General features: G+C 38.9%; 2 protein-coding genes across 2 annotated transcripts; one reads left to right on the top strand and one right to left on the bottom strand.

The window, feature by feature from the left end:
- Positions 1-1,985: 1,985 nt before the first annotated feature.
- On the bottom strand, positions 1,986-24,141 carry LOC126100134 (apolipoprotein D-like). The gene is made up of 5 exons (XM_049910668.1): positions 24,030-24,141; positions 11,616-11,749; positions 7,678-7,903; positions 7,256-7,407; positions 1,986-6,473 (listed from the first exon to the last, which is right to left on the bottom strand). The coding sequence occupies exons 2-5, from the start codon at positions 11,733-11,735 to the stop codon at positions 6,186-6,188; spliced, it is 786 nt and encodes a 261-aa protein (XP_049766625.1). The 5' UTR covers positions 11,736-11,749; positions 24,030-24,141; the 3' UTR covers positions 1,986-6,185.
- On the top strand, positions 3,669-4,487 carry LOC126101411 (uncharacterized). The gene has a single exon (XM_049912073.1). The coding sequence runs from the start codon at positions 3,669-3,671 to the stop codon at positions 4,485-4,487; it is 819 nt and encodes a 272-aa protein (XP_049768030.1).
- Positions 24,142-24,911: the final 770 nt, after the last annotated feature.

Genomic DNA, 24,911 nt, shown 5'->3' on the forward strand with positions numbered 1-24,911 from the left:
GTGCAGTGGATGATGCAATGCTCTAGTGCCAGCAGGCTATAGGAAAATAGGAAGGGAACAACACTTTAAGAGAAAGTTCTGTTCAATTGGAGCATTGGAGAAGGATACTTAGGAAGTTCTGATTGGTTGGGCCTAGGAAAAGGATATTTGGAAACAGGGTGACTCTGCTGAAGTCTTGGAGGAACCATAATGCCTCATTGGCAGCTGCTGTTTCCAGATGGTAGTCTTGCAATATCTGCCATTGCAACCAAGTTCTCACTTTGTTTCCATCCACTATAGGTGAGTGGTTGCATTTCCCTTATTTTACACATTTTTTCATCCAGGTATTTCCATTATTATTATATGTGTAACAATAATATGCAGCATCAAATAATCTTTCTGTATTCTTTTATTTTCTTGCAACAACAATCACATAAGCATTTCAAAATCCAGTTACCATTTTCAGCCAGCCAGTGGCAGTCATCCAGTTGTCTAAATTTACATGTTGCAAGCAGTAACACAAGATAATTTTTGGCCATTGCTTGCAGTACATACATGTAGACAGTCCGATGATGGCCACTGGCTGGTCAAGGCTATTAACTGCATTTTGAAATGCTTTTGGAATTTTCACAAGAAAATAAATAATTAGACAATTACATAATCTACATTTATGATATTTCATAGTTCATAGTTTCCAATATAATAGTATGGCTGAAACAAAGTCCCCTTCCCAGTGTTTTGGAGGTATGCATTTAAATACACTGTGCTATCCTAACAAAACCTCAGATTTGTAGATGCAAACATATAAAAATGTAGCTAGACAATTAAAATAAGTGACAGCTGATCGCACATTATTTTAAACATAAGCGTTCTTAGAAAAAATTCATTTATTACACTATACATGAATGAAGAATAAGGGTAGTGCAAGAGGAATTTGTTGATTTGCCATAGTGAGCAAAGGTTTTGTGAGTTGTTCACTACTGGTCCCACAGCATACATGAGGTCAAAATCTTACATTTTCTTTCAACTGATAGAAGGTTAGCTCAAATTGTTTTATTGACTTGGTTTGATTACACCGATTCACAGCAAGCTCTTCTAAATGGACTTGCCATTGTCAAGTGCTGTCTAGGTGTAGTGTCATCCATATTGCATTCTGAAGAGAGTTTTCTGTCTGGTAATCTGTTATTATTATGAATCATATAGTTTTTTTTTATATATATATTCGACCTTTGGTGGTTTTATAGTGCTTTTTGACAGTTGATAAAAAATTGTGATTCATAATAATGACATATTACTAGACAGAAAATTAGTTCCAAAATGCATTATGGATGTTATTCCACATAGGCAAACACTTATAAATGGCAATTCCACTGAAATGAGCTCATTGTGAATCAATGTAGTAAATGTGAGTCAAATAAAAAAGTTACAGCTAACGTTGAACCTTTTGAAAGAAAATGCCATTTTTTCCAAGTAGTTAAATTTTTAATACAAATTATTATTGTTCAACATCCACAGGGATGAACATACCACAGAGCAGATCAAACATGTATGAAATATGAATCTTTTGTTTACTTCTTTGGAACTGAAGGAAATCGTTGAAATATGTGGAACAGTACTAGCACTTTTTATTCTGTAACTTACAAGTGTAAAACTCTGAGGAAGACATTACACTGGAGCAGAACATCAAGCATTAATGTTAATATGTACATACTTTGTTTAAGACTTCTAAGTTAATGGAGGAAAAATCAAACAATGGAAAATCCAGGAAGGAATAAGTATGGTTTCAGTTGCTTGAGACTGCAGTGATGTGTGTGAGTTGCATTCGTGTGTGTGTGTGTGTGTGTGTGTGTGTGTGTCTATTACTGACAAAGACCTTAATGGCAGAAAGCTATAATTGTGAAAATCTTTTTGATATGGATATATGCGAATCGGCATCTTCGCTATATGGTGAGTGGCAACTTCCCTTCTCTAGTATTGTAACTGGGAGGAAAAATGATACAGATATGTAATTCAAAAATATGTTTATTTATTTACAATCAATGTATCATTACACTTATCATATACATTGTCACTCATAGAGTAACATATTTGAATACAAGATCATATCTACACAAGCTTCAGTCATTGTATGATGCTCTCCTTATGTGCCAAAGTTCCTAACAAATTTGCTAACATTAATACACAAACACACTCATTCTTTGATTAAGGAAACACTATTTCACACTACTCTACATATGTTGCAACTCATTCAATATTATTAATCAGTAAAATGACAACTATAACAAAAAGTAGAATCTCTTTCGGAAGACTCTTGCTATAAGTGTTCTTTTTTCAGAATGGATTCAGTGACATCATCACATCAAATCAAATAAATTATTCTCCTTATTGTAGCACCATTAAATATTAATTGTCTTCTTATTGTAGCACCATTAAATATTAAATGTCTTAGCTACCTCATAATTTAATCTCATTAACACCTACAGGTCTCATATCATTCTCCTTCTACTAAGCAACAATAGTAATTTTGAATAGTTGCCTTCATCTGTAATACTAATAACATATGTAGCTAACAGTTTCTATAAACATAAAACATACTGTAGTTTTGCAACCAAGACTGTTTTTTCTTTCATATTGTTACACAGCCATGGATTGGAAAAAGTTCTAATTTCTATGAATAAATCACACTAAAAACCTCTTGTGCTGTTGCAACATCATTCAAGATTTCAGCAGAAACAAAACTTCCAAATTCCTCTACTGTTGCAACACTTGTTTTGAACACCATTACACTGTTAGAAATAGCTACCCATTAGCACCCTAAATGTTCCTATGAGTGAAGCTTATCATTTTAGACAGCAACAGCACAACAATCTACACCAAAAACTGCTATCTTTACATGTAACTGGAGCTGCTTATATCCCATTTTCTGAAATAACTGTTAACTTCTCTTTTACTATGATTTCACCCCAACAAACAACATTGTCCTAATATTTCAAACCACAATATTTTTAAGGATGTATATGTACCATTAAAACAACAAAAATACTATGTAACCAAGTACTATTATATCGTCTATGGAGCCTTACAGCACACTATACCTATTTACAAACTAGTTACAGAATGGTTCTATGGTTTTAATAGATAAAAAGAGCCTCTAAGATCAGAAAATATGCCAAATGTGATCACATATTACAGAAATTATGTCCTAATCATAAAAGAGCTGTCTCAGTTCATTACTAAGCTGCAATTGTTTATAACAATTAGCTGTACCACTTCACAAGAATTATTTCTCCCTTGACATGTTTACTAGATTTTATATGAGGAAAATAAATGTTACAAAAAGTTGGTCTACTTTGGTGCCATAATTGATCAATTGCCATAATTGATACCAAAGTTGCCCCATTTGACTCTAAAGCTGCCCCATTTACCACAGAAACTGCATTGCTTGATGCAAATTCTGTGCCATTTATTCACGTGTTTCCCCCACATGACACACAAGCTGCCTTACTTGATGCAGAAGCTATCCCACTTGGAGCAAAAGCTGGCCCATTTACTAAAGAGATTCTACTCTATCTTTAAGCACAAACTGTCCCAGTTGACCGCCATGCTGGCCCAACTGATATAAAAGCTACCCTACTTCATAAAAAGGCTGTTTTATCTAACCTAAAACCTATCCTATTTGATAAAAGAATATGCCACACTTAACAATAGAGCTACCCCACTTGATCATAGAGCTGCCCCACGTGACCAAAAGTCTTTTCCACTTGACAGAAAAACAACATCATGTGACCCAAAAACTATTCTGCACAACACAGAAACTGTCCCAAGTGACACAGAAGCTGCCCCGCCACACTTACAATAGAGCTGCCCAACTTGATCACAGAGCTGCCCCACTTGATGAAAAGGCTTTTCCACTTGACAGAAAAACAACCTCATGTGGCCCAAAAGCTATTACGCACAACACAGAAACTGTCCCAAGTGCCACAGAAGCTGCCTTGCTTGACACAGAAGCTGCCCCACTTGACATACAAGCTGCCCCACTTGACATACAAGCTGCCCCACTTGACATACAAGCTGCCCCACTTGACATACAAGCTGCCCCACTTGACATACAAGCTGCCCCACTTGACATACAAGCTGCCCCACTTGACATACAAGCTGCCCCACTTGACACAGAAACTGCCCCACTTTTCACAGAAGCTGCCCCACTTTTCACAGAAGCTGCCCCGCTTTTCACAGAAGCTGCCCCACTTTTCACAGAAGCTGCCCCACTTGACACAGAAGCTGCCCCACTTGACACAGAAGCTTCCCCACTTGACACAGAAGCTGCCCCACTTGACACAGAAGCTGCCCCACTTGACATACATCCTGCCCCACTTGACATACAAGATGCCCCACTTGACATACAAGCTGCCCCACTTGACATACAAGCTGCCCTCTTGGCAAAGAAGCTGCCCCACTTGACAAAGAAGCTGCCTCGCTTAACAAAGAAGCTGCCCCACTTAATATAGAAGTTGTCCCTCTTAAAGAAGAAGCTGCCCTGCTTGGTGCAGAAGCTGCCCTACTTGATACAGAAACTGCCCTACTTCAAACAGAAGTGGGCCACCTAGATACAGAAGCTACACTACTCAGTACAAAAGCTGGTCAACATACTCAGGAGATTTACTCCCTTGATGCAGAAGCTGCCACATTAACTACAAAAAGCTGCCCCATTTAACATAGAAGGGTACCTTGTTGATATATAACTCATACCAATTTACACACATACTGTGTAATTTTTTCTACATCCCTCCCCCCACCCCCCTCCATTAGTTTCCCCGCATAGAAGCAATCCAGTATTACACAGAAGCTGCTACACTAAAAAAATATTGCCTTTCTACTGAAAAAAGGCAAAACACAAAGTGTCTTCACAGCACAAGAAATTGGCCTTTCAAAACAAACAAAACCACACACACTATGTTATTGGAAACTATTCATTTCCATAATGCCCATTTAACAAAAGAAACCCCCTTACTTTGATAAATACGCAAGTATTTCTGCTTTGTACATCTGTTTTCTTCCACCACCCTAAAAAAGCTCCATTCTCTCAAAGCAGGGTGCCTATTAAAAAATAACACAGCCTCTGAAAAAAAATCTGTCAATGACACTGTATCAACAAGTTCAACAATTACACAACTCTCTCTGTTCCACACAAATTTCTTTTAAATGTTATTACTGTAACATCATCTGCTAGTATAGTAATTTTATTACAAAAATGTTCTTTCAACAAGACTAATTTAATTAACAATCAGCTTAACAACACAAGTCAAGTACTGTAGTATACAATTAAATATATTTAAAAACTGCACGATTCAAGGCAGATAAATTATATTTTTATAATTCTCTGTGATATGTCACTGAATTCATAATATTAGGCATAGGCTTCACAAACTATTATGAAACTGATATATGTTTGTTAATGGTATGTACATTTAATGAAATGAATCAGCATATTACGAAGTGTGATGTATGTGGGCATATGTTTTGGAGAGATTCTTATTCATCACAAAACCTCAAAACAGTGATCTCTATACTTCCACATTCAGACATATTATTTACATAACCACAGGCACACACAGAAATTCTATATTACAGAAGTCTCTGCTGAAGGCAGTATTTATACTTTGACACTATCATAGGTAGCACAGATACCTAGTTTTTCCTTATTTTTTCTTACATTCAACAATACACTGAAGTATTTCAAGAACACTTTTTGACTAGAACTAATACAAACTATTTTATACTAGGAAACAAAATGTACACAAAAGAGGATGGTGACAATGGCAAGGGTGATTATCCAATATCACAAAATGCTAATATGGCACAATTTTTTTTACTCACTGAAAGTAAAAATTGTAGAAATTGATTACTGTTTCAACTATAAGCTATGGAATACTTATGTACATACACTACCCTTTACTGAAACAAGAAACTGAGCAAGAACACATGTTCCTGGAACAATTTATAAGAATCCATTGGTACAAGAACAAGTCAAATTCCAGCAGATACATTTCAATTCATCATTACATTTATACTTTAGCCAACTGTATCACAAATCCATTAAACTAACATACTATCATTAACTGATTCAAAACACTGATTCTTTCATTAAGTTCCAAATTTGTCTGTGAAGAGGATGGATAAAATTTAATTACCCAACTTTCACCAATTTATGGAAGCCACTCAGACTCATCTGGCTGATAAATGCTAATTTCTTCCCGATCCCGATCTCCACGGACTTTGTGGTATACCTTCTTGGCACCTTCAGCAACTACTTCAACACCATCACCCAACTTATCTCCGGCTGTACGAACAACACCAGCAATACTACCAGGGCTGAAGGTATCTGGGTTGATATTGATATTATAGCTGTCATCTGTCACCTTTGGACAATCATCTTGCTTGATGATGCTCAGATCAAAAGGATCAACACCAAAACTGCTCAACTTGCTTCGTATCTGGAAAAACAAGAAGACATTTTTTCAGCATTGAACATTTGATATTGCATGACAACATATGTGTTATCTGACACAAGAGCAATAGCATAACAAATTATGAACATCCATGCACTGAACACTAATGTGAAAAAGTCTGGACAGACAAAATAAAAATTATACAATTTTAGATACACCCTCATTGTATGTTTCACTGTTTTAGTTTAAAATGGTACCAATTAGCTGCACTTGCAAACTTACTTAAACTATAATTAGCAGTTCAGACCTCCCAGTTATAATCCAAATGTTAAGTGCTTCCATGAACTATGCAACTTAATTTATATCTAATGAAACAAAACACAAAACCACTTAGGCCATAAATGTGCAATTCAATGATATTACAGTATGATTCACCCAAAGATGAAATAATGACAAGTGAGTGGAGCACACTCGGGGCACTTATTTTCCCTTTTTATAAGGTTAGTAGTGAAACATGACTTTCTATATAATCATAAAAGAGCATTCTCAGTTCATTACTCTACTATTCCATCTCTAATTGAACTTCTCAGAGATATGCCTGAATTTCTAATGAAATTTGCAGCATTCATTAACAAAGCATGAGAAGAGTAATTTCACTGTGCCATATGAATTTTTATGGTAAAAGATGTCAAGCCACTGCCATGAAACTGTGTTTGAAGTAGTAATTCTAAAACTGTAGGAAGAAGAGTGGTAACAAGAAACAAAAAGAGTCGAAAGATAAAATTATCATACAATCTCTAATCTTAACAAGTGGCAGCTTCCCTTACCTTCTCAACATACATCTTGTCGAGAGTGGGTGAGCGGGACAGTATCGATGCAGACTGGCGATGAGCAAAGGCCAGCTTCTGGCAGGTAAAGACACCAGCATAATTTTCATAGTCTGTTGCAAAGACTGTGTAGCTTGCACTGCCGGCAATGCCTGGAAGAGAGAGAGAGAGTTAAACTGTAGTTGAACCAGAATTGGACTGTAGAGGATCCCTATGAGAAAACAAAGAAAAATATATACTACTGAAGTCAATTTCATCATAATTTGAGGCTTACAATACCAAATTACTGTGTGAAAGGATACAAGGAATCAAAATTATCAAGTATTTAATGCTCATGCAAGAAGTAAACTGATTTCATAACATTTTACAGCTAATACTTAAAAGTAAACTTTTCAGAAAGAGATATCGACAGAATCACTCACTGAGAGGGAATCTGACTCGCATAGCACCAGGTGTTTGCTTGTCAGGTATCGTCAGATCTCCAGTGTAGCGATAGACATGGTCCACAGATGTCATTCCAAGAATAAAGTGTTGGCTGCGCTGCTCCAGCAAGTAGTGGCCAGTATGGTTAGTGTCTACAGCATAGTTGTTGACCAGGCAAGTGCTGCCTGTTGATGTCTTCTGAATGACATACCATTTGCCCACGAACTGTAACATATAATTAACATATTCTGATAATCAAAAGAAAAACTGAGATTAATGGTTATGAAACAATAATTAAACTGCACTTATGCAGTTTGGACACTTTTTTGTGTCATGGGAGATGGTGTCGCTAAAGAGTTTATGATATTTGTATAGCTAAAATAAAGATCTTTACATAAAGGTAACTAATGTGCTGTCAAGGCCCTCAAACACCATACTTGACAGCCTCAGTAAGATTTGTTGTATTTGGAAAACTTTACACACTTCTGTTTATAATACTAACTTGCCTTCAGTTTTGTAGCAATAATATTTTTGCGTGTCAAATCATGAGAAACGAGTGCTTCAAAGGAATATGAGAATGTTGTTCATGTTGTTAGGAAAGTGTTAAATGCAATAAAGAAAACAGAAGTATTGACTAAAATTAAAGTGAGAAAAGTGCTTAAATATTCCTGGAAGTCTTAAATGAATATAGTAAAACAATATATGAATCAGTTGTCTTGCGCTATTGACCCTCTGGAATAAACAGATGATTTAGAAACCCATTTATTCTAACCTAACAGAGTACACTCAAATGAAATCAATTTCAATACAATGGCAAAACAACAGAAGACAGGAGGACTACCAAAGTATGAATAAGAGTCAGATGGCTCAATCGTTTTTATTTCATTTGCGTGACATTATCAACTGACAAATTCACTGTGATGGATCAAACACTGTCACAAGTATAGTGTTGCAATAGCACATCCTGCCTGTTGTTGTACAACTTCATCAGCAAAAAAGCTCATAAGAACTACAATTAATTTGTATGCTGCAGCTTCAGACTTGTATGAATATTGCTCATTTTTCTATCTGTTGCCCACTGTTACTTTGCTCATTGTTCAAAACACCCTATGCTGATTTCTGAAGACTGAATACCTGTTGTGAAGGGGCATTCAAAGAGAAATGAGCCAGAGGCGTAATTACAGAAACCAGTACCTGTATGTTAGAAGTAGTGACTCTGGCTGTTGAGACACTTGTCCCACTGTGACACAAGGCAGTGAATGTCTGCCTCATAAAATTCCCGGGGCTGCAATGTTAACGAGTTCCACACGTACAGCTGGACATCATCGTCTGAGTTGAATCATTTGCCCCTCAGAGCCTTTTCAAGAGGACCAAAATGGTGTAATCACAGGGAGAGAGGTCTGGACTGTATGGGGACTGTATGGAGGGTGGCTGAGAACTTCCCATTTGAATTTCTGCAGGAGTGCCATGACTGTGTTGATTGTATGAGGCTTTGAATTGTCGTGGAGCAGAATGACCTCACGGGTGAGACTGCCTGGTTGTTTTGATTGCTTGGCAAAGGGTTGTCAAGGTTTGCGAGTAACACTGAACATTCACTGTTGTCCTGTGCTGTAGGGAGTGAACCAGAAGTATGCCACCTTTGTCAAAGAAGAAGGTCAGCATAACCTTTCCTGCACTCATGCGGACGATGACATTTAGCTGTACATGTGGAACTGGTTCACAATGCAGTCCCGGGAATTTTAAGAGACAACCGTTCACCGCCTTGTGTCACAGTGGGACAAGTGTCTCATCAGCCAGGGTCAATACTTCTAACATACAGGTACTGTTTTCTGTCATTATGCCTCCGGCTTGTTTCTTTTTGAACACCCCTTATACAACTGCCACATAAATCAGTACTATGAATGTTATGCACCAGTTGTCAAATGTATGATATTTTTACCACAACATGTTTCTGGACTACATTATCCCGCTAACAAGTGCTATAATGCAAGGAGACAATTCAATGCATTGCAAAGCTATACATACAGACAACCATATAAAAATATTACTTTATATGGTTGTCAGTATGTATAGTATTGTGATTGAATGATTTGTTTCCTTGTTATACAGCACCTGATAATGGAATGACGTAGTTCCGAATCATGTTATGGTAGATATATCACACATCTGAAGACTGCTGCATAATAGTCTCAGTAACTGAAGGCTAACTTGAGCAAACACTCGTAACTCATCTGTTCCTCAAGAAATGAATAATTCTGTAAATATTTAATGTGTGTTTTATGTCATTTTACTTTTTATAGTCTCTCCTCGTGGCATTCACAATTAAACAAGCAATCCACACGTGACACATTTGAATCTACCTTTCTTTCTTGCTAGTAAACATTCAAGACTTAGCTCCATACATTGCTGTCACAATCAGCACAATCAGGCAAAACTTGAGCAGTATCTCCCTTATCTTGTTTCCAAGCACACTACTTGTTGAGCTGTACACAAACTAAATTTTAAGCTGAATATATTTGTCTAATTCTGATGCCAATGAAAATGACTGGCTGGGCATACGAGGTGTGTCAAAAAAGTTTCAGGAATTGTGTAAATTTGTGGGTTATATTAGTGCAATTCATGTGATTTTTCATTGTTGGGTTAATAGACTTGTCTGAATCATATCTGTACACTAGTAGCCATCTTGGAATTTTAGTCTGTCATCAGTTGTTAACAAGGTATTCACCAGATATGACCTCATGTGATTTTCTGTTTCCAAAAATAAAAAGGACCTTAAAAGGCCATATTTTACAAGTGTAGATGAGATTAAAAAGGCATAGCTGAAAAAGCTAAGTCCTGTCCATAACATTAAGCTTCAGAAGTGTTTCAGGGATTGGAAGAAGTGCTGGCACTGTTTGTTGTTGTTGTGGTCTTCAGTCCTGAGACTGGTTTGATGCAGCTCTCCATGCTACTCTATACTGTGCAAGCTTCTTCATCTCCCAGTACCTACTGCAACCTACATCCTTCTGAATCTGCTTAGTATATTGATCTCTTGGTCTCCCTCTACGATTTTTACCCTCCACGCTGCCCTCCAATGCTAAATTTGTGATCCCTCGATGCCTCAGAACATGTCCTACCAACCGATCCCTTCTTCTAGTCAAGTTGTGTCACAAACTTCTCTTCTCCCCAATCCTATTCAATACCTCCTCATTAGTTACGTGATCTACCCACCTTATCTTCAGCATTCTTCTGTAGCACCACATTTCGAAAGCTTCTATTCTCTTCTTGTCCAAACTAGTTATCGTCCATGTCTCACTTCCATACATGGCTACACTCCATACAAATACTTTCAGAAACGACTTCCTGACGTTGAAATCTATACTCGATGTTAACAAATTTTTCTTCTTCAGAAACGCTTTCCTTCCCATTGCCAGTCTACATTTTATATCCTCTCTACTTCAACCATCATCAGTTATTTTGCTCCCCAAATAGCAAAACTCCTTTACTACTTTAAGTGTCTCATTTCCTAATCTAATTCCCTCAGCATCACCCGACTTAATTTGACTACATTCCATTATCCTCGTTTTGCTTTTGTTGATGTTCATCTTATATCCTCCTTTCAAGACACTGTCCATTCCGTTCAACTGCTCTTCCAAGTCCTTTGCTGTCTCTGACAGCATAATGTGTGTAATATATAACACAGACTATTCAGAAGGAGATAACATTAATGTAGACGAACAAGTAGATTATTTCCAAAAACTGAAAATTACTGATACTTTTTGAACACACCTCGCATTTCACATAGTTTATTTGCTGTTGTGTTGCTGACAGTATTAGCATAATGAAGAATGTAAGTGAGAACTTTGGAGAATGTTAAATCTGAAAATTTCCATAAAAATACTTGTCTGCGTGTATATTTTGCTTTGTCAATGGTTGAAAACAAGCCATGGTAACTCACCCTGTTGACATCAAAGTCCGGCATTGGATCAACAGTGGGGCATCCTCCAAGGTGGTAACTGTGGCCACTCACTGCCACCGCAACAGACAGCAAGGCCAACAGACATGTTACAGCAGCCATATTCACCAGTATTCCTGCACATACACATATTCAGACATATTAGGATGTTCAAAGAACATGAAGACTTATATGAAAATTGTATTGTATATTTCCTGTACACCTTTTCCCTAAATAAAATTTAAATGCAGAATGGTAATTGGATAATTAGTGATGGGTCACAGATTTCAAATGGTTCTGCAAAATATTTAAAGCAGACTTGTCAAGAAGGGATTAGAATCGCATATATTCTTCTTGTGATTTAATACCGTAGGAATGATTGTGCTGATGAGAATTAGTGAAGGTATCTCTTTGAGCAGATGTGATAAGCAGACAATTAAGAGAAGAAAAAATGCTTGTAAGAAACAGATTGAGAACTCAAGGCATAAACAACAGTTCATTTAATTAAACAAACAATATATTCATAAAGAGCAACAATGTAATCACTTAGTTCTTGTACTTATGTCAGCATTCCCAAGAGCAAAAATTGATGTTGGCCAATATAGGACAGAATTCTAACTCAGTTTCATATTCAGGACAATAAAGTGTTCTAGAATGTTGTGATCAGTTATACAATATTTATAATCCAATCAATGTCACTCAGGTCCAACGGTAATAAATGCTTTAAGGCAAATTAAGTGACATAAGGGAAATGCCTACATCTATATGCTGGAAATCAGTATAAAGTGAATGGCAGAGAGTAATTTTCATAGTTTGATATTGGTACGTTCAGGTCTTTTCCACATTCCATTCACAGATGAAGCACAGGATGAATGACTGCTTATGTAAATGTGTGCAAGCTCTTGCTACCAGTATTCTAACTTCATCTTCATAATCCCTGTATGAGCAATGTGTTGGGGGATTGGAGAAAATCCAAATTTTCATGCAATATTTGGTGGTTTGCATCAATTGTCTGATGGTGATTGGTTTTCAAATTTCAATGCTACTCTTACACTCTCCAGCAACTGCATTCCCTACACTGAATACCTATCTTCACATAAAACAAAATAAATTGTTATTATTATTATTGTTATTATTATTCAGTTCTGGGCTCTGCTGAATCATATGATTTAAAACAAAGGGTACTTTTGAGTTCTGTTTGAGCTTTTCATTGGGCCCATATTACTTTTATTCTCTCAGAATGTTTTCCTATTGTCACACAATGTTGCTCCAGTCTTCTTGGGATTTTCTACAAGTCTTACACTTTCGTCTGTCTGGTATATCATGTTGTGTTCTTCTTGCTTCTTTCAGACTTTTTATTCCACCAACCCATTTTACTGTCACAGATTTACAACTTACTGCAACTACATATAATTCCAGTCTACCTAGATATTCTGGTTGGTTCCATTCTTTTAATAAGCCAATTAAGCTTGCATTTTCCTATATTCAAATAAACGTTGGTATCCTTTTAAAATCCTTAATTAGCTTTTAGTCTCCATGTCCCTTCTTCAGTGAAATTTGGATCTAACATGTTTCTGATTGCTTTTCGTTCCCTGTTTGGATTTCTTCACTGACCCAATTTGTGTTTTAAAGCAGTCTTTCAGTCCCCTTAAACACACTAGTTTGATGAATGTTCTGTAGTGTCTCAGTTTATTTTGAGATGCATTTTTTGTTGTTGTATGTCTCTTTTGTAAGTCTGAAGTCTCTTTCCATTTTGTAACAACGTATTTCATTACCAATCTTTTCAGCTGATATTCCTGAATAGTTTCCTCTAAATATTTTAACTGAGGAATACTCTCGGTTTTCCTGTATCTAATTTTTAAAATTTTTGAGTGCTAGTCTGTTTTGGAGCCGTACTTTATTCTATTCGTTTTTGTGTTGGCATAGAATCGCCAGATCACGTGCAAAAGCTAACATAAGAGCAGTCTTGTTGGTTCTTCCTAAATATGATTGGACTGACAATTATAAGCTCCGATTACAATTTTCGCAACTCTTGGATTACTTTTTAAACGACAAAGCTAGAGTCACACCATTCAATTTTTTTTAAAGGTGAAAAACGGTAATTGGTAACGATGTATTGTTTTGAGCTTCTTCAAATGCTGTGTGGTAATATTATATGAAAATCCAGTACATGCGGTGTTGGGATCATTTTGTAGAACAGTTTCTGTTGAAGACTGTCTTGGATTACCGCAGACCGAAAACATTTCTTTATAAAGCTCCAAGGGCACCGTCACGGTACGAGACAGCAGGAAGGATAACGAGTAAGTTCTCTGCGCTACGCAGAAGGTAAACTTCTTGCGTTGTTCATGTTTTCGATCACTACGTAGGGCACCATTCCATGTAACAGACTTACGTGGTACCGGCAGACGATCTGCACTGCTGTTAAGTTGAGAAATAATTATTTGTTCATTCTCGCAATGGCGTATTCTTAATTGAGATTTTTGAACTATATATATGCTCTGTTTTATTCCAATACGTTGTCTTCTGGAGATCTCTGTGACGTAAAGGAAATGTAGTCATACATTACGGGAACTTCTTTTTCTTTTTCATTCATATTTTTTTAAGCTGAACACACAGTGAGATGCCCCATCATTTCGCCGCGGCATTGTCGATGTCTCTTTATTTGAGGCAGGATGAACAAGTGTTCTTCCCTGACTCTTTGCCTTGTGAACAACTCGCAATCTAGCTTACAATAAATGATTTATCACTATTTCATTTCCCAGTGGGAAACCCGAGTTATTTTCACGCTGGTAGATAGCACTGCTATTATTTATTTTTATTTATTTATTTACACGTCAAGTTCCCCAAGTTTCGTAGGACCAAATTGAGGAGCAAATCTCCAAGGTCATGGGACGTGTCAGTTCATGAAATTACAACATAAAAGTAACAACAGATAAAAATGAAATGTTTATGAACCCAAAAAAAGTCATTCCATAAATTTAAGTAAACGCAATCAACAAAACAACAAGAATCAGCTTAATTTTTCAAGGAACTCCTCGACAGAATAGAAGGAGTGACAAATGAGAAAACTCTTCAGTTTCGATTTGGGAGCGCGTGGACTACTGCAGAGATTTTTTGAATTCGAGGGGTAGCTTACTGAAAATGAATGCAGCAGTATACGGCACACCTTTCTGCACAAGTTAAGGAAGTCCGATCCAAATGCAGGTTTGACTTCTGCCGAGTATTAACTGAGTGAAAGCTGCTTATTCTTGGGAATAAGCTGATACTGTTAACAAGAAATGACAGTGAGGAATATATATATATATATATATATATATATATATATATATATATATATATATATAATTTTTTTTTTTTTTTTTTTTTTTTTTTGAGAGGCCAATGTCAAAATACCAAGACCCGTGAGCAGTGGTCGACAAAAGGTTCGTGAACTTACACCACTTATTGCCCGAACCTACCCGCTTTGGATACCGTTCGAATAGTAAAAATGGCTGCATTATGTCTTTGAACAAGATTCTGAACGTGGGTTTAGAACTGTTCAGTTTCACTAATCCATTCTGTGAAATTAATATGTCAGGATTTGTTGAATTGTGTGTTAGAAACTGTAAAAACTGAGTCTTACAGTGATTTAGCATTAGTTTATTTTCTACAAGCCATGAACTTAGGTCATGAACTGCATTATTTGAAACCGAGCCAATGTTCCACACAACACTTTACTACCAAGCTAGTGTCATCAGCAAACAGAAAAAGTTTAGAGTTATTCGTAATACTAGAGGGCATATTATTTATATAAATAAGGAACAGGAGTGGCCCCAACACTGATTCCTGGGGTACCCCCACTTGACCGTACCCCACTTAGACCCCACATCACAGCCAGTCTCAACATTGTGAGTAATGACCTTCTGCTGTCTGTTGCTAAAGTAAGAAGTGAACCAATTGTGAGCGACTCCCCGTATTCTGAATGGTCCCAACTTCTGGAGCAATATTTTGTGATCAACACAGTCAAACGCCTTAGTTAAACAAAAAAATATGCCTAGCGTTCGAAACCTTTTGTTTAACCTTTCCAGCACATTAAAGTGAAAGAGAATATAGTATTTTCAGTTGTTAAACGACTTCTAAAGCCGAAGTGTACATTTGACGCCAAATCATGTGATATAAAATGATCAATTATCCTTACATACACAGCCTTTTCAATAACTTTAGCAAACAATGATGGCATAGAAATAGGTCTAAAATTATCTAAATTATCCCTTTTTTCCAATTTTATGAAGCGGGTTTACTACTTATTACTTTAATCGTTCAGGAAGCTGACCATTCCTAAAGGAAAAATCACAAATATGGCTAAATAAGGGGCTAACATGCGCAGCACTGTACTTTAATATTCTGCTCAATCATATCCATGAGAGTTCAGAGTCTTCTGTAATTTTATTATTGACTCAATCTCCCCCTTATCTGTCTCACAGATGAGTATTTCACACATCAATCTCGGAAAGGCATTTGCCAAGAAAGTTATATGATTCACTTTGGAAACTAAATTTTTATTTAATTCACCAGCAAGGCTCAGAAAATGATTGTTAACTGTTGTACATATATCTAATTTATCAGCAACAGAAATATTTTTACTACGAACTGACTTTATATCGTCGACCTTGTGCTGCTGACCAGACACTTCCTTCACAACTGACCAATAGTTTTAATTTTATCCTGTGAATTAGCCATTCTACTTGCATACCACATACTCTTTGCCTTCCTAATAACTTTTTAAGGACCTTACAATACTGTTTGTAATGGGCTACTGTAGCTTGATTGTGTGCTATCTGAAGAACTCTTCTTTATGAACAGTTCAGATTCGGGAAACATGGCGCTAATATCACAATTACTTCCAGATTTGCACAGGATGGGAGAGCGCATCGGTTATTTGAAACAACGCATTCGTACTCTTACAAGACTACGAACTCCCATAGCACAAGTGTTATTTAGATTTCTCGAGGTTTATCTGAACCGCATTGATTGAATACTGAGATGGTTCCATCAGAAAGACCGAGACCAAAACGTTCAAATGTGTGAATTTCTAAGGGACCAAACTGCTGAGGTCATCGGTCCCTAGATTTACACGCTACTTAAACTAACTTACGCTAAGGACAACACAATACACACACCCATGCCCGAGGGAGGACTCGATCCTCCAGCGGATGGAGACCGAGATCACTTGCCTCCCCATCGTTATCCAAGTAAGTTAGTAGGCCCACTCTGTCAGCAATGACTTCCATTTTGATGGAATGCAAATATCAGACCTTCCTTTTTTCCATATCTGACGAAAATATCCTCAACGTGACAGACGTTCTTCGTATCAGATGGAGGACGGAATATGAGTGAGTGGAGTCGAAAAGATATCACATGAGTTCCATGTGCCCAGTCTTACCGACGAAATGTTACTTCCCAGTGGAAACTTCAGGAAAGTAACTTGCAAAGAGCGCAAAACAATGCACGAACACTATATTCCGACTGACACCCCTGTCAGCTATTCCAGAGGAAGTTCCAGAACAGGTGTTTGAACAACCAGATACCATGAGACTCAATTCTCATAGTCGCTCAGCTATCTAGAATACACAGATTGCAACACTACACATACTCCAGAATAAATAATTTTTTTCTTTCTCTTCGGAAATACAGAATTGAATTTGCATTATCTGCCATGAAGGAAAATCCTTTAACATTTAAATGTTTTGTCGAATGCGCTGGCAGGTGTTTGTTTTTTTACCTCTGGTCTAGAGCTACATGACTACCATGTAATTCACATTGAACTGCTTGGCAGCCGGTTCATAAAACACTTACAGGCTATTTCTCCACTGTTCCACTCTTGAACTGCATTGAGGGAGAAATGAACACCAAATTCTTCCGTGCGAGCTCTGATTTCTTGTATTTTATTATGATAGTCATTTCTCCCAAGGAAGGCGGGAGTCAATAAAATACTTTTCACATTCGGGGAAGAAAATTGGCGATTGTAATTTCGCGAAAAGATCTCGCAGCAACGAAGAACGCCTTCGTTTAATTGCCACTTCAATTAGCACATCATATCCATGACAGTCTCTCCCATGCTTCGCAGTAACACAAAACTAGCTTGAACTTTTTCGGTATGCTCCATCATTCCTATCTGATACGGGTCCCCTACCACACACTCAGTACCGTAGAGGTCGGACAAGCACAATGTCTTTCTCGTAGATTTGCTGCATGTTCTAAGTGTTCTTCCAAAAAACGCATTCTTTGGTTCGTAATCTCCACATTTTCTACGTGATGTTCTACTTTAATTTGTTCGTAACTTTAATACCTTGGCGTTTTGTTGAATCTACAACTTTTAAATTCGTGAGATTTATCCTGTAATCAAAGTTTAACGTATTTCTTTAGTATTTATTTGGAGGACGTCACTTTTCGTTGTTTTGAGTAATTGCCGATTTTCGCGCCATTTTCGAGACGTCGGAAAAAATACGCCCCTTGGCGTATCGCGATTTGGCAAAAGAATTCATCTCATTTTTTTTCCTTGTTTAATGAAGACAGTCCGAAAAACACTAAGAACTACACTTATGCACTTGCTCTGTTTGCAGACAATATAAGGATGTCGATTACTACGCACTCCTTTAACGCGAACTTTTCCATTTGTGGAACTCTGTGTGGAACAGAGCAAAGCATTTCATCATAGCTCTGCGAATGTTGGCGCCCTGCGTATCCCGCCTGCGGGGAGACGTTCCGCTCACGCAACCTTAAGTTTGTAGAAGGCTGCTGACGTCAGAGAAAGCTACGTGCCGCGCAGAAAGATCAGGAACCTGTTTGCAGCGCCGGCTTAAGCAGCATATGAGTTCCGAGAACAACCGACCGGAGGGTCGCGAAGTGTCGATAGGTTTCGCGGAGTTAGGGGGATTCCTGTGCTTTCGCAGTCCCCGGAAAAGCATCACTATACGTTTCTAAGCAAGTAAAGTTGGTATTAAACCGCGTAGACTATCAACTTCTACTGTCGAATGGCGCTGTTCTTGTACTGAATACACACAGTTATTTATTTTGTTGGCTGTGCGAGATGGAATTACTCGGACTGAATGTTAAACGTTCGACAGATGATGTACTTCAACTGTAAATATTGTTACGTCACTACTCAAATGAGATTTGATGTGATGGTGGAATTGTACGGTAACTCTTTCGGAAGCAGAGTTCCTCGTTGTTAAAAAGGATCTGATCTTTCTGTTAAAGCAGTTCCGCGTTAGTGCCGATAGTGTCCGAATTATTCATTTCAAGCTTATAATGCTGCTTTCGACCTATGTATTAGGAATGTGCTTGAAGAGCCTACTCAGCATGGTTTGTTTTTCTTCGTTTGAGGAGCAGTCACGAACTTCGCAAAAAAAAATAGCTCTGAGCACTATGGGACTTAACTTCAGAGGTCATCAGTCCCCTAGAACTTAGAACTACTTAAACCTAACTAAACTAAGGACATCACACACATCCATCCCCGAGGCAGGATTCGAACCTGCGACCTAGCGGTCGCGCTGTTCCAGATTGTAGCGCCTAGAACCGCTCGGCCACTTCGGCCGGCGTTATTTATAAAGATTTGCTGTCTGTACAAGATGGAATTACTCGGAATGTTTAACGTTCTGTTGGCAGATGATGTGTTTCAACTGTGGACATTGTTACGCAGCTACTCAAATGAGATAGGATGTGATGGTGGAAATCACGGCAACTCCTTCGGAAGTAGTTTTCCTCGTTGTTAAAAAGGAACTGATCTTTCTGTTAAAGTAGTTCCGCTTTAGTGCCGACAGTGTCCGAATTATTCATGTATTAGCAATGTGCTTGAAGAGTCTACTCAGCAAGGTTTGTTTTTCTTCGTTTGACGAGCAGTCACGAACTTCGCAGATGGAACGTTAAGTTGCATCCTAAAACACATCTGTCTGAATAACTATGAAACGAAATTGCCTACTGTTCGGTAACCGCTCATGGATAGAAATAACTTTACTGGGAGCCCTAGAAAATGTGATGCATACAAAATCGCTCACTCCATAGCGAAAGGCGAAATAGTATTGTGTTCACTAAGTGCAAATTCCAAAGGACCGTACTGAAGGTGTGAGGAGGACGTAAGGGAGGGGAAAAACTGCACATGGGTGATGCTTTGATGCAGAACAGCTGCATAACTGAATGGAATACAACAACGGTACCTCAAGTATTTCTTTTCCTTATTCTATGCTACGAGGGGCCTTCAATAAATAATGCAACTCATCTTTTTTTCTGAAAGCGTACTGGTATTATTCATATTCCAATACACCATATTATTTCCCATTCTTTTGGCTAAAAAAACTGTTTTTCAACACAATCTCGGTTCAATGCGACGGCTTTACGCTACCTTACTGGGAGGGCATTTATGCCTGCATGTTACCATTCTACTGGTCGACGTCGAAGCCAACGCGTCAATAACCTCCCCATCATCCCGCGGAGTGCATGCTACACTGGGTCACACAGATGGAAGTGGTAAGTTCGCTTGCATTTTTGTGGCAACGAAAAGCTTAAGACGTTTCTTCAGTTTTCTGAGGGTAGCACAATACACTTCAGCGTTGATCACTGGACCATGAGGGAGGAGATGGAACAGAATATCGTCTTCAGAGTCCCAGAAAGCTGTCGCCACGGATTTACTGGCTGGGGCGGCGGCTTTGAACTTTTTTTTCAGAGGAGAGCAGGTTTGCCACCACTCCATGGATTGCCATTTTGTTTCCAGTTCGAAGTGATGAACCTATGTTTCATCGCCTGTGACGATGTTCGACAAAAAAATTGACACGACCAGCCTCGTAACGCGCGAGAAATCCACACAGATGGTCCTTCGTTGCTTTTTATGGTCCTCTGTTAGGCGCCGAGAAACCTGGCGGGACACAACTTTGCGTACCCCGGGTGGACGAGTGTGTCAGCGCTACCAACAGAGATGTCCAGTTGTGCAGTGAGGTGTCGTTCAACTCGAGTGTGTCCGCACGTTCCAACATCGCAGGACTCACACACGTGTGCGACAGGCCAGCACGTGGGAGGGCGGGGAGATTTGCGTGACCTTGTTGCGATGGTGACAGACGCCACGCCCAACGACTCATCGTGCTTTTGTTCACAGCCATGTCTCCACAGACATTCTGCAAGCGCCTGTGAGTATCTGTGATGCTCTGGTTTTCCACCAAAAGAAACTCAGTAGCTGCTCTGCCTGGAACGCAGCTCTGTTACAGGCGCCATTTTGAAGGCTAAGTATAGTGCCATCATCTATTGGAACTTCAGGAACTATAGCGACTAAATTGGGAATATTCTATGATGTCCCATAACAAATTCCGTTTTTTTTTCAACCGAAAGTGGCCGAGGAAAATAAATGTGTTGCATTATTTACTGAACGCCGCTCATGTTTCACATCGAACTGACTGCAGAAATTAATGCAAATGGCTCGTAGGTGACGTTAATGGGGCGGTACATTGGAACATTCAGTTACACGAAAAGGACGGAAGATTAGGGGCGATGAAGTACACCAATGTGATTAACGGTCAAATGTACACCAAAATCGGCGGGCGCATCAACAACTGGGCATCACACATCTCATGGTACTCCATTTGCATGTTATTACTCGGCCTTGTCCAGAGTCTTGTGGAGTACATAATTATATTTTGAACGTCTGACAACCACTTTGTACGATCTGTTAAAACAACGTGCCCGATCGTACGCCAGCATGAATAATGCTGCCACTTGAAAATGGCAATGAACTCAAAATCAACCAATCGGGACGAATAAACCTTTTTTGCGTCGAACAAAAATCGCATTGGAGGAAAAATGACTTCGATTAATAAATTCATCACACTGTGGATCCACGCATATATAAAAACACATCTCGTGTCCTGGCGTGACAAACCAGCAGCTCATTCATATGAAAACTGCGGTTCGTAGCCCACTTCTCTACCTGCATTCCGCACGCCACCCTGCGGTGTGCGACGGAGGATTTCATTTTTCTCCCTTCCTATCTCACTTGCTTATGGGATGCTGGAAAAATCACAGTCGATTCTCTTTACCAAAAATTTATATTTTTTTACCGTCAAGATCGAATACGCCAGAGACATGAGGAAGGAGGCAATATATTCACTAACTTGTCATCGACGGTACTGTCATACAATTTCCGAAATTATCATCAAAATGCTTTCCATATTATTTCCCACAGAATAATGTTGCGCATCAACGTTGATGTCCTTGAATAAAAGCAGCAAGCAATCTTTTTGGTGGTTGTTTAGATTTTCTCTATTTTTGGGTTAGCCCAACTTGGTAAGAGTCTCACACTGACGAACAGCACTTAATGCTCGGTCACATGAATTTTGCAAGAGACTTGTATCGTGGTTGACATACGCTTGCTTATGTTCTATCTAACATACCTCTGTGTCTGGTATTTATCTTGCCTGTAATTAAATTTATGTGGCGTCTTACTTCAAAACAATCCGGATGGGTACTTCTAGATACGTGAAAACTGTGTTTGATTCCAATGATTTATCGTCCATGATAATCAAACAACATCGAATTTGCTATACTGCAATTCTTTTTTTCTGTTGAGGATCAGATAACATTTTTCCCACCAAATGTTAATAATATGCATTTCGAAAAACATTTCTAAAGTAAGCACAGATAAAATACTGCGCCTTTGGACATGTATACTGTCGGATCACTGTGCCCTTGTTTGAGATTGGAGCCTTCCTTCGCCGACCCACGCGACAGGATGTAGCAGTTAGAGCGTCTTTCAGAAGCAGTTAGTGTCCCTTTGTAGCCGCCGCCTTCTGCGTGGTACAGGGTAATTCGCCGCAAGACATCGCAGAACAGGGTACATCATAGTTTCGTGTAGGACCCAAAGAACGCAGCAATCTTCTTCGCATGCTTTCGTGCAGAAAACAAATTACGGCGAAGTGAAGGTCAAAAACAGGTCCTCTAGGTCGTTAATACAACGAACATTGACGTGGAGTACCTGGACAGGTGGATTACCAAACTTACAGCTCTTCTGTTTAGACTATTGTACAATGAAGGGTGATAATGCGTCTTCGACATTACTTCAGCCATACAACTACCTCCTGCGACATCATCCAATCGACTAACGTACAGCGAAAGATGCAACGAAGTGGAAAAAGGCTCTAAACTTGAATTTGGGAAGTCTGTTTTCAGATCCCCGGCCGACCTTCCTGAGGTTTTCCGCCAATTTTTGTAAACACTTATAACGGTACATTTCTTTCGAAAAGACTACGGTCAATTTCCTATAGCATTCTCGCCCAATTCTGCCTTTACCTACACATCTAATGAAATCTTTTTCGATGGGATGCTATACCATAATCTTCCTTCATTCATGGGAAACACTGCATTCGAGCATTTCGCGATCCAGATACTCCTCTGTCAATTGTGCTCAATATGACAGTAACATAACCAGAAGAAATAAACAGAACGCCAGACAACACTCATTTCTGAAACATGGATACCCGTCATGGAAGAATGCAATGTCAAATTTGCTTCTTAATGATACATTAACACAGATCTTAACGTGAAACCTGAACCTGTCAGAACTGAAATTCATGTTAACCGAGCCTCAGACCACCGAATTCCTAACCTGGAATTCACCTGTTTAGCCGCCAAGTCACAGGATAAGCAGGCACAAAACTCTTCTGCTCGGATTTCACAGTACCTTACGGATAGACCTGATGCTAAAGAACGCCGATTGTATTTCGCACTCGTCGCTCTCTCGAAAAGTCGCTACTTCTCTCTCTCTCTCTCTCTCTCTCTCTCTCTCTGCTTGGGGACTTAACTTCACACTGTAAATTCAAAAGACAAAGTTCGACGACCTTTCGAAGGCTGTTCACCACTGTTCATCCTCCAGCAACAAACATATGAAAAATTAATCTAATATTTCACTGCCAAAACAATGCGGATTTCATGATGTGCGATAAAACACGTTCAGAATTTCACTGTCAAAACTATGCGAATTTCATGAGTTCTTCAGAATCCCTTTTGTTAAATAGGCGATTTATCATACCTGTGATCTTCCCCGTAAAACTACACCGGTACACAAATACTGTGTGTTAGGTTTAATTTATCGGTAGAATTAAAGAAAGTAAAAGAAACGGGCCCATCAGTGCATTCAGGTGGGACTATTCTTGACACTACTGCATCTGGAGAACAAACCATAGACGTTAGCACATCTCAAGTTCACACACAGGAAGTTAATTCCTACATTGTTGCGCTCCCTATGAACGCGTATTATTTATTCCCTATAGCACTAAATTTCAGAGCGCGCCAGCTCAAGCCACACGGAGAAAAACACACCGTAGAGATTGACGTATAAACGCACACAGAAGTAGACTTATAAACTAAACTAACGGCAACACATCACCACCTACTCACCTCTCAGACTGCCTCCGCAGGAATGACAGCCCAAGCAAGCGGCGCGCTCGAATTAAATACTCCATTGGCTCCAGCAGGAGGGGCAGTGAGTCAGGGAGCTTAGTCAGCGCAGAGCCCCCACTTCCTCCGCGGGCTGCCTGTTGCGCTCCCCACCACGCTGCATGATAAGAGAGTACGGGGCTACTACTTCCGTTCTCCTCTGAGGTCACCCGGTTTCTGCGGAAGTCTGACACATGCAGCTACCGTAATCGCGTGAACTCCTCTCCCGGCGTCGCAAATGACGCTTCGTCACGGGTTGGTGACTGTGTCGGCTACGAGGTCATTAAGAACAACACAAAGGTACTAGAATTTGGGAACAAGGGACTGACGATGAACTGATTTAAATTTCTATTACTATCGTAAAACAAGATTTGTTATGACTATTTATTTACGGGCTATGAGTATCAAGCTGTGTGATCTCATTATTAGGGTCTGTCTACACTATATTACGTGATTAAAAGAACTACAACTACTACTAATCGGACTTGTACGGTAATTTTACTATCGCAACGCCTGTGATTTCGAACGACGATTGGTGCTGTAATGTTTGGTATAGTGTGGTGGCGCTCGCATGAGTGAGGGGGGGGGGGTGTCGGCTGTCGGACCCCCTCCGTCTAATAGGCGGTGCTCATACAAGGTTGTTTACATCTTTGGGCGAGTTTAGTGACATCTCTGAGCACTCAAAGTGACTGTGTCTGTGATACAATACCCACAGTCAACGTCTATCTTCAGGAGTTCTGGGAACCGGGCTGATGCATAACTTTTTTTGATTTGAGTATTTTCTTTTGTGTTTGTTTCGCTTATATTTAATTCTGTTCATATCTCATGACTATTAGTATAAGA

The sequence above is a fragment of the Schistocerca cancellata genome, chromosome 9, assembly GCF_023864275.1.
Source record: "Schistocerca cancellata isolate TAMUIC-IGC-003103 chromosome 9, iqSchCanc2.1, whole genome shotgun sequence".
In the NCBI taxonomy this organism is placed as follows: domain Eukaryota; kingdom Metazoa; phylum Arthropoda; class Insecta; order Orthoptera; family Acrididae; genus Schistocerca; species Schistocerca cancellata.

Excerpts from the sequence above, each read along its gene's own strand:
- LOC126101411 (XM_049912073.1), top strand. The coding sequence starts at position 3,669 with ATGCCACACTTAACAATAGAGCTACCCCACTTGATCATAGAGCTGCCC.
- LOC126100134 (XM_049910668.1), bottom strand. The coding sequence starts at position 11,735 with ATGGCTGCTGTAACATGTCTGTTGGCCTTGCTGTCTGTTGCGGTGGCA. Across the intron at positions 7,408-7,677 it reads GCGAGTCAGATTCCCTCTCA|GCATTGCCGGCAGTGCAAGC; the intron begins GTGAGTGATTCT and ends TCTCTCTTCCAG. Across the intron at positions 6,474-7,255 it reads ACAAGATGTATGTTGAGAAG|ATACGAAGCAAGTTGAGCAG; the intron begins GTAAGGGAAGCT and ends TTGTTTTTCCAG.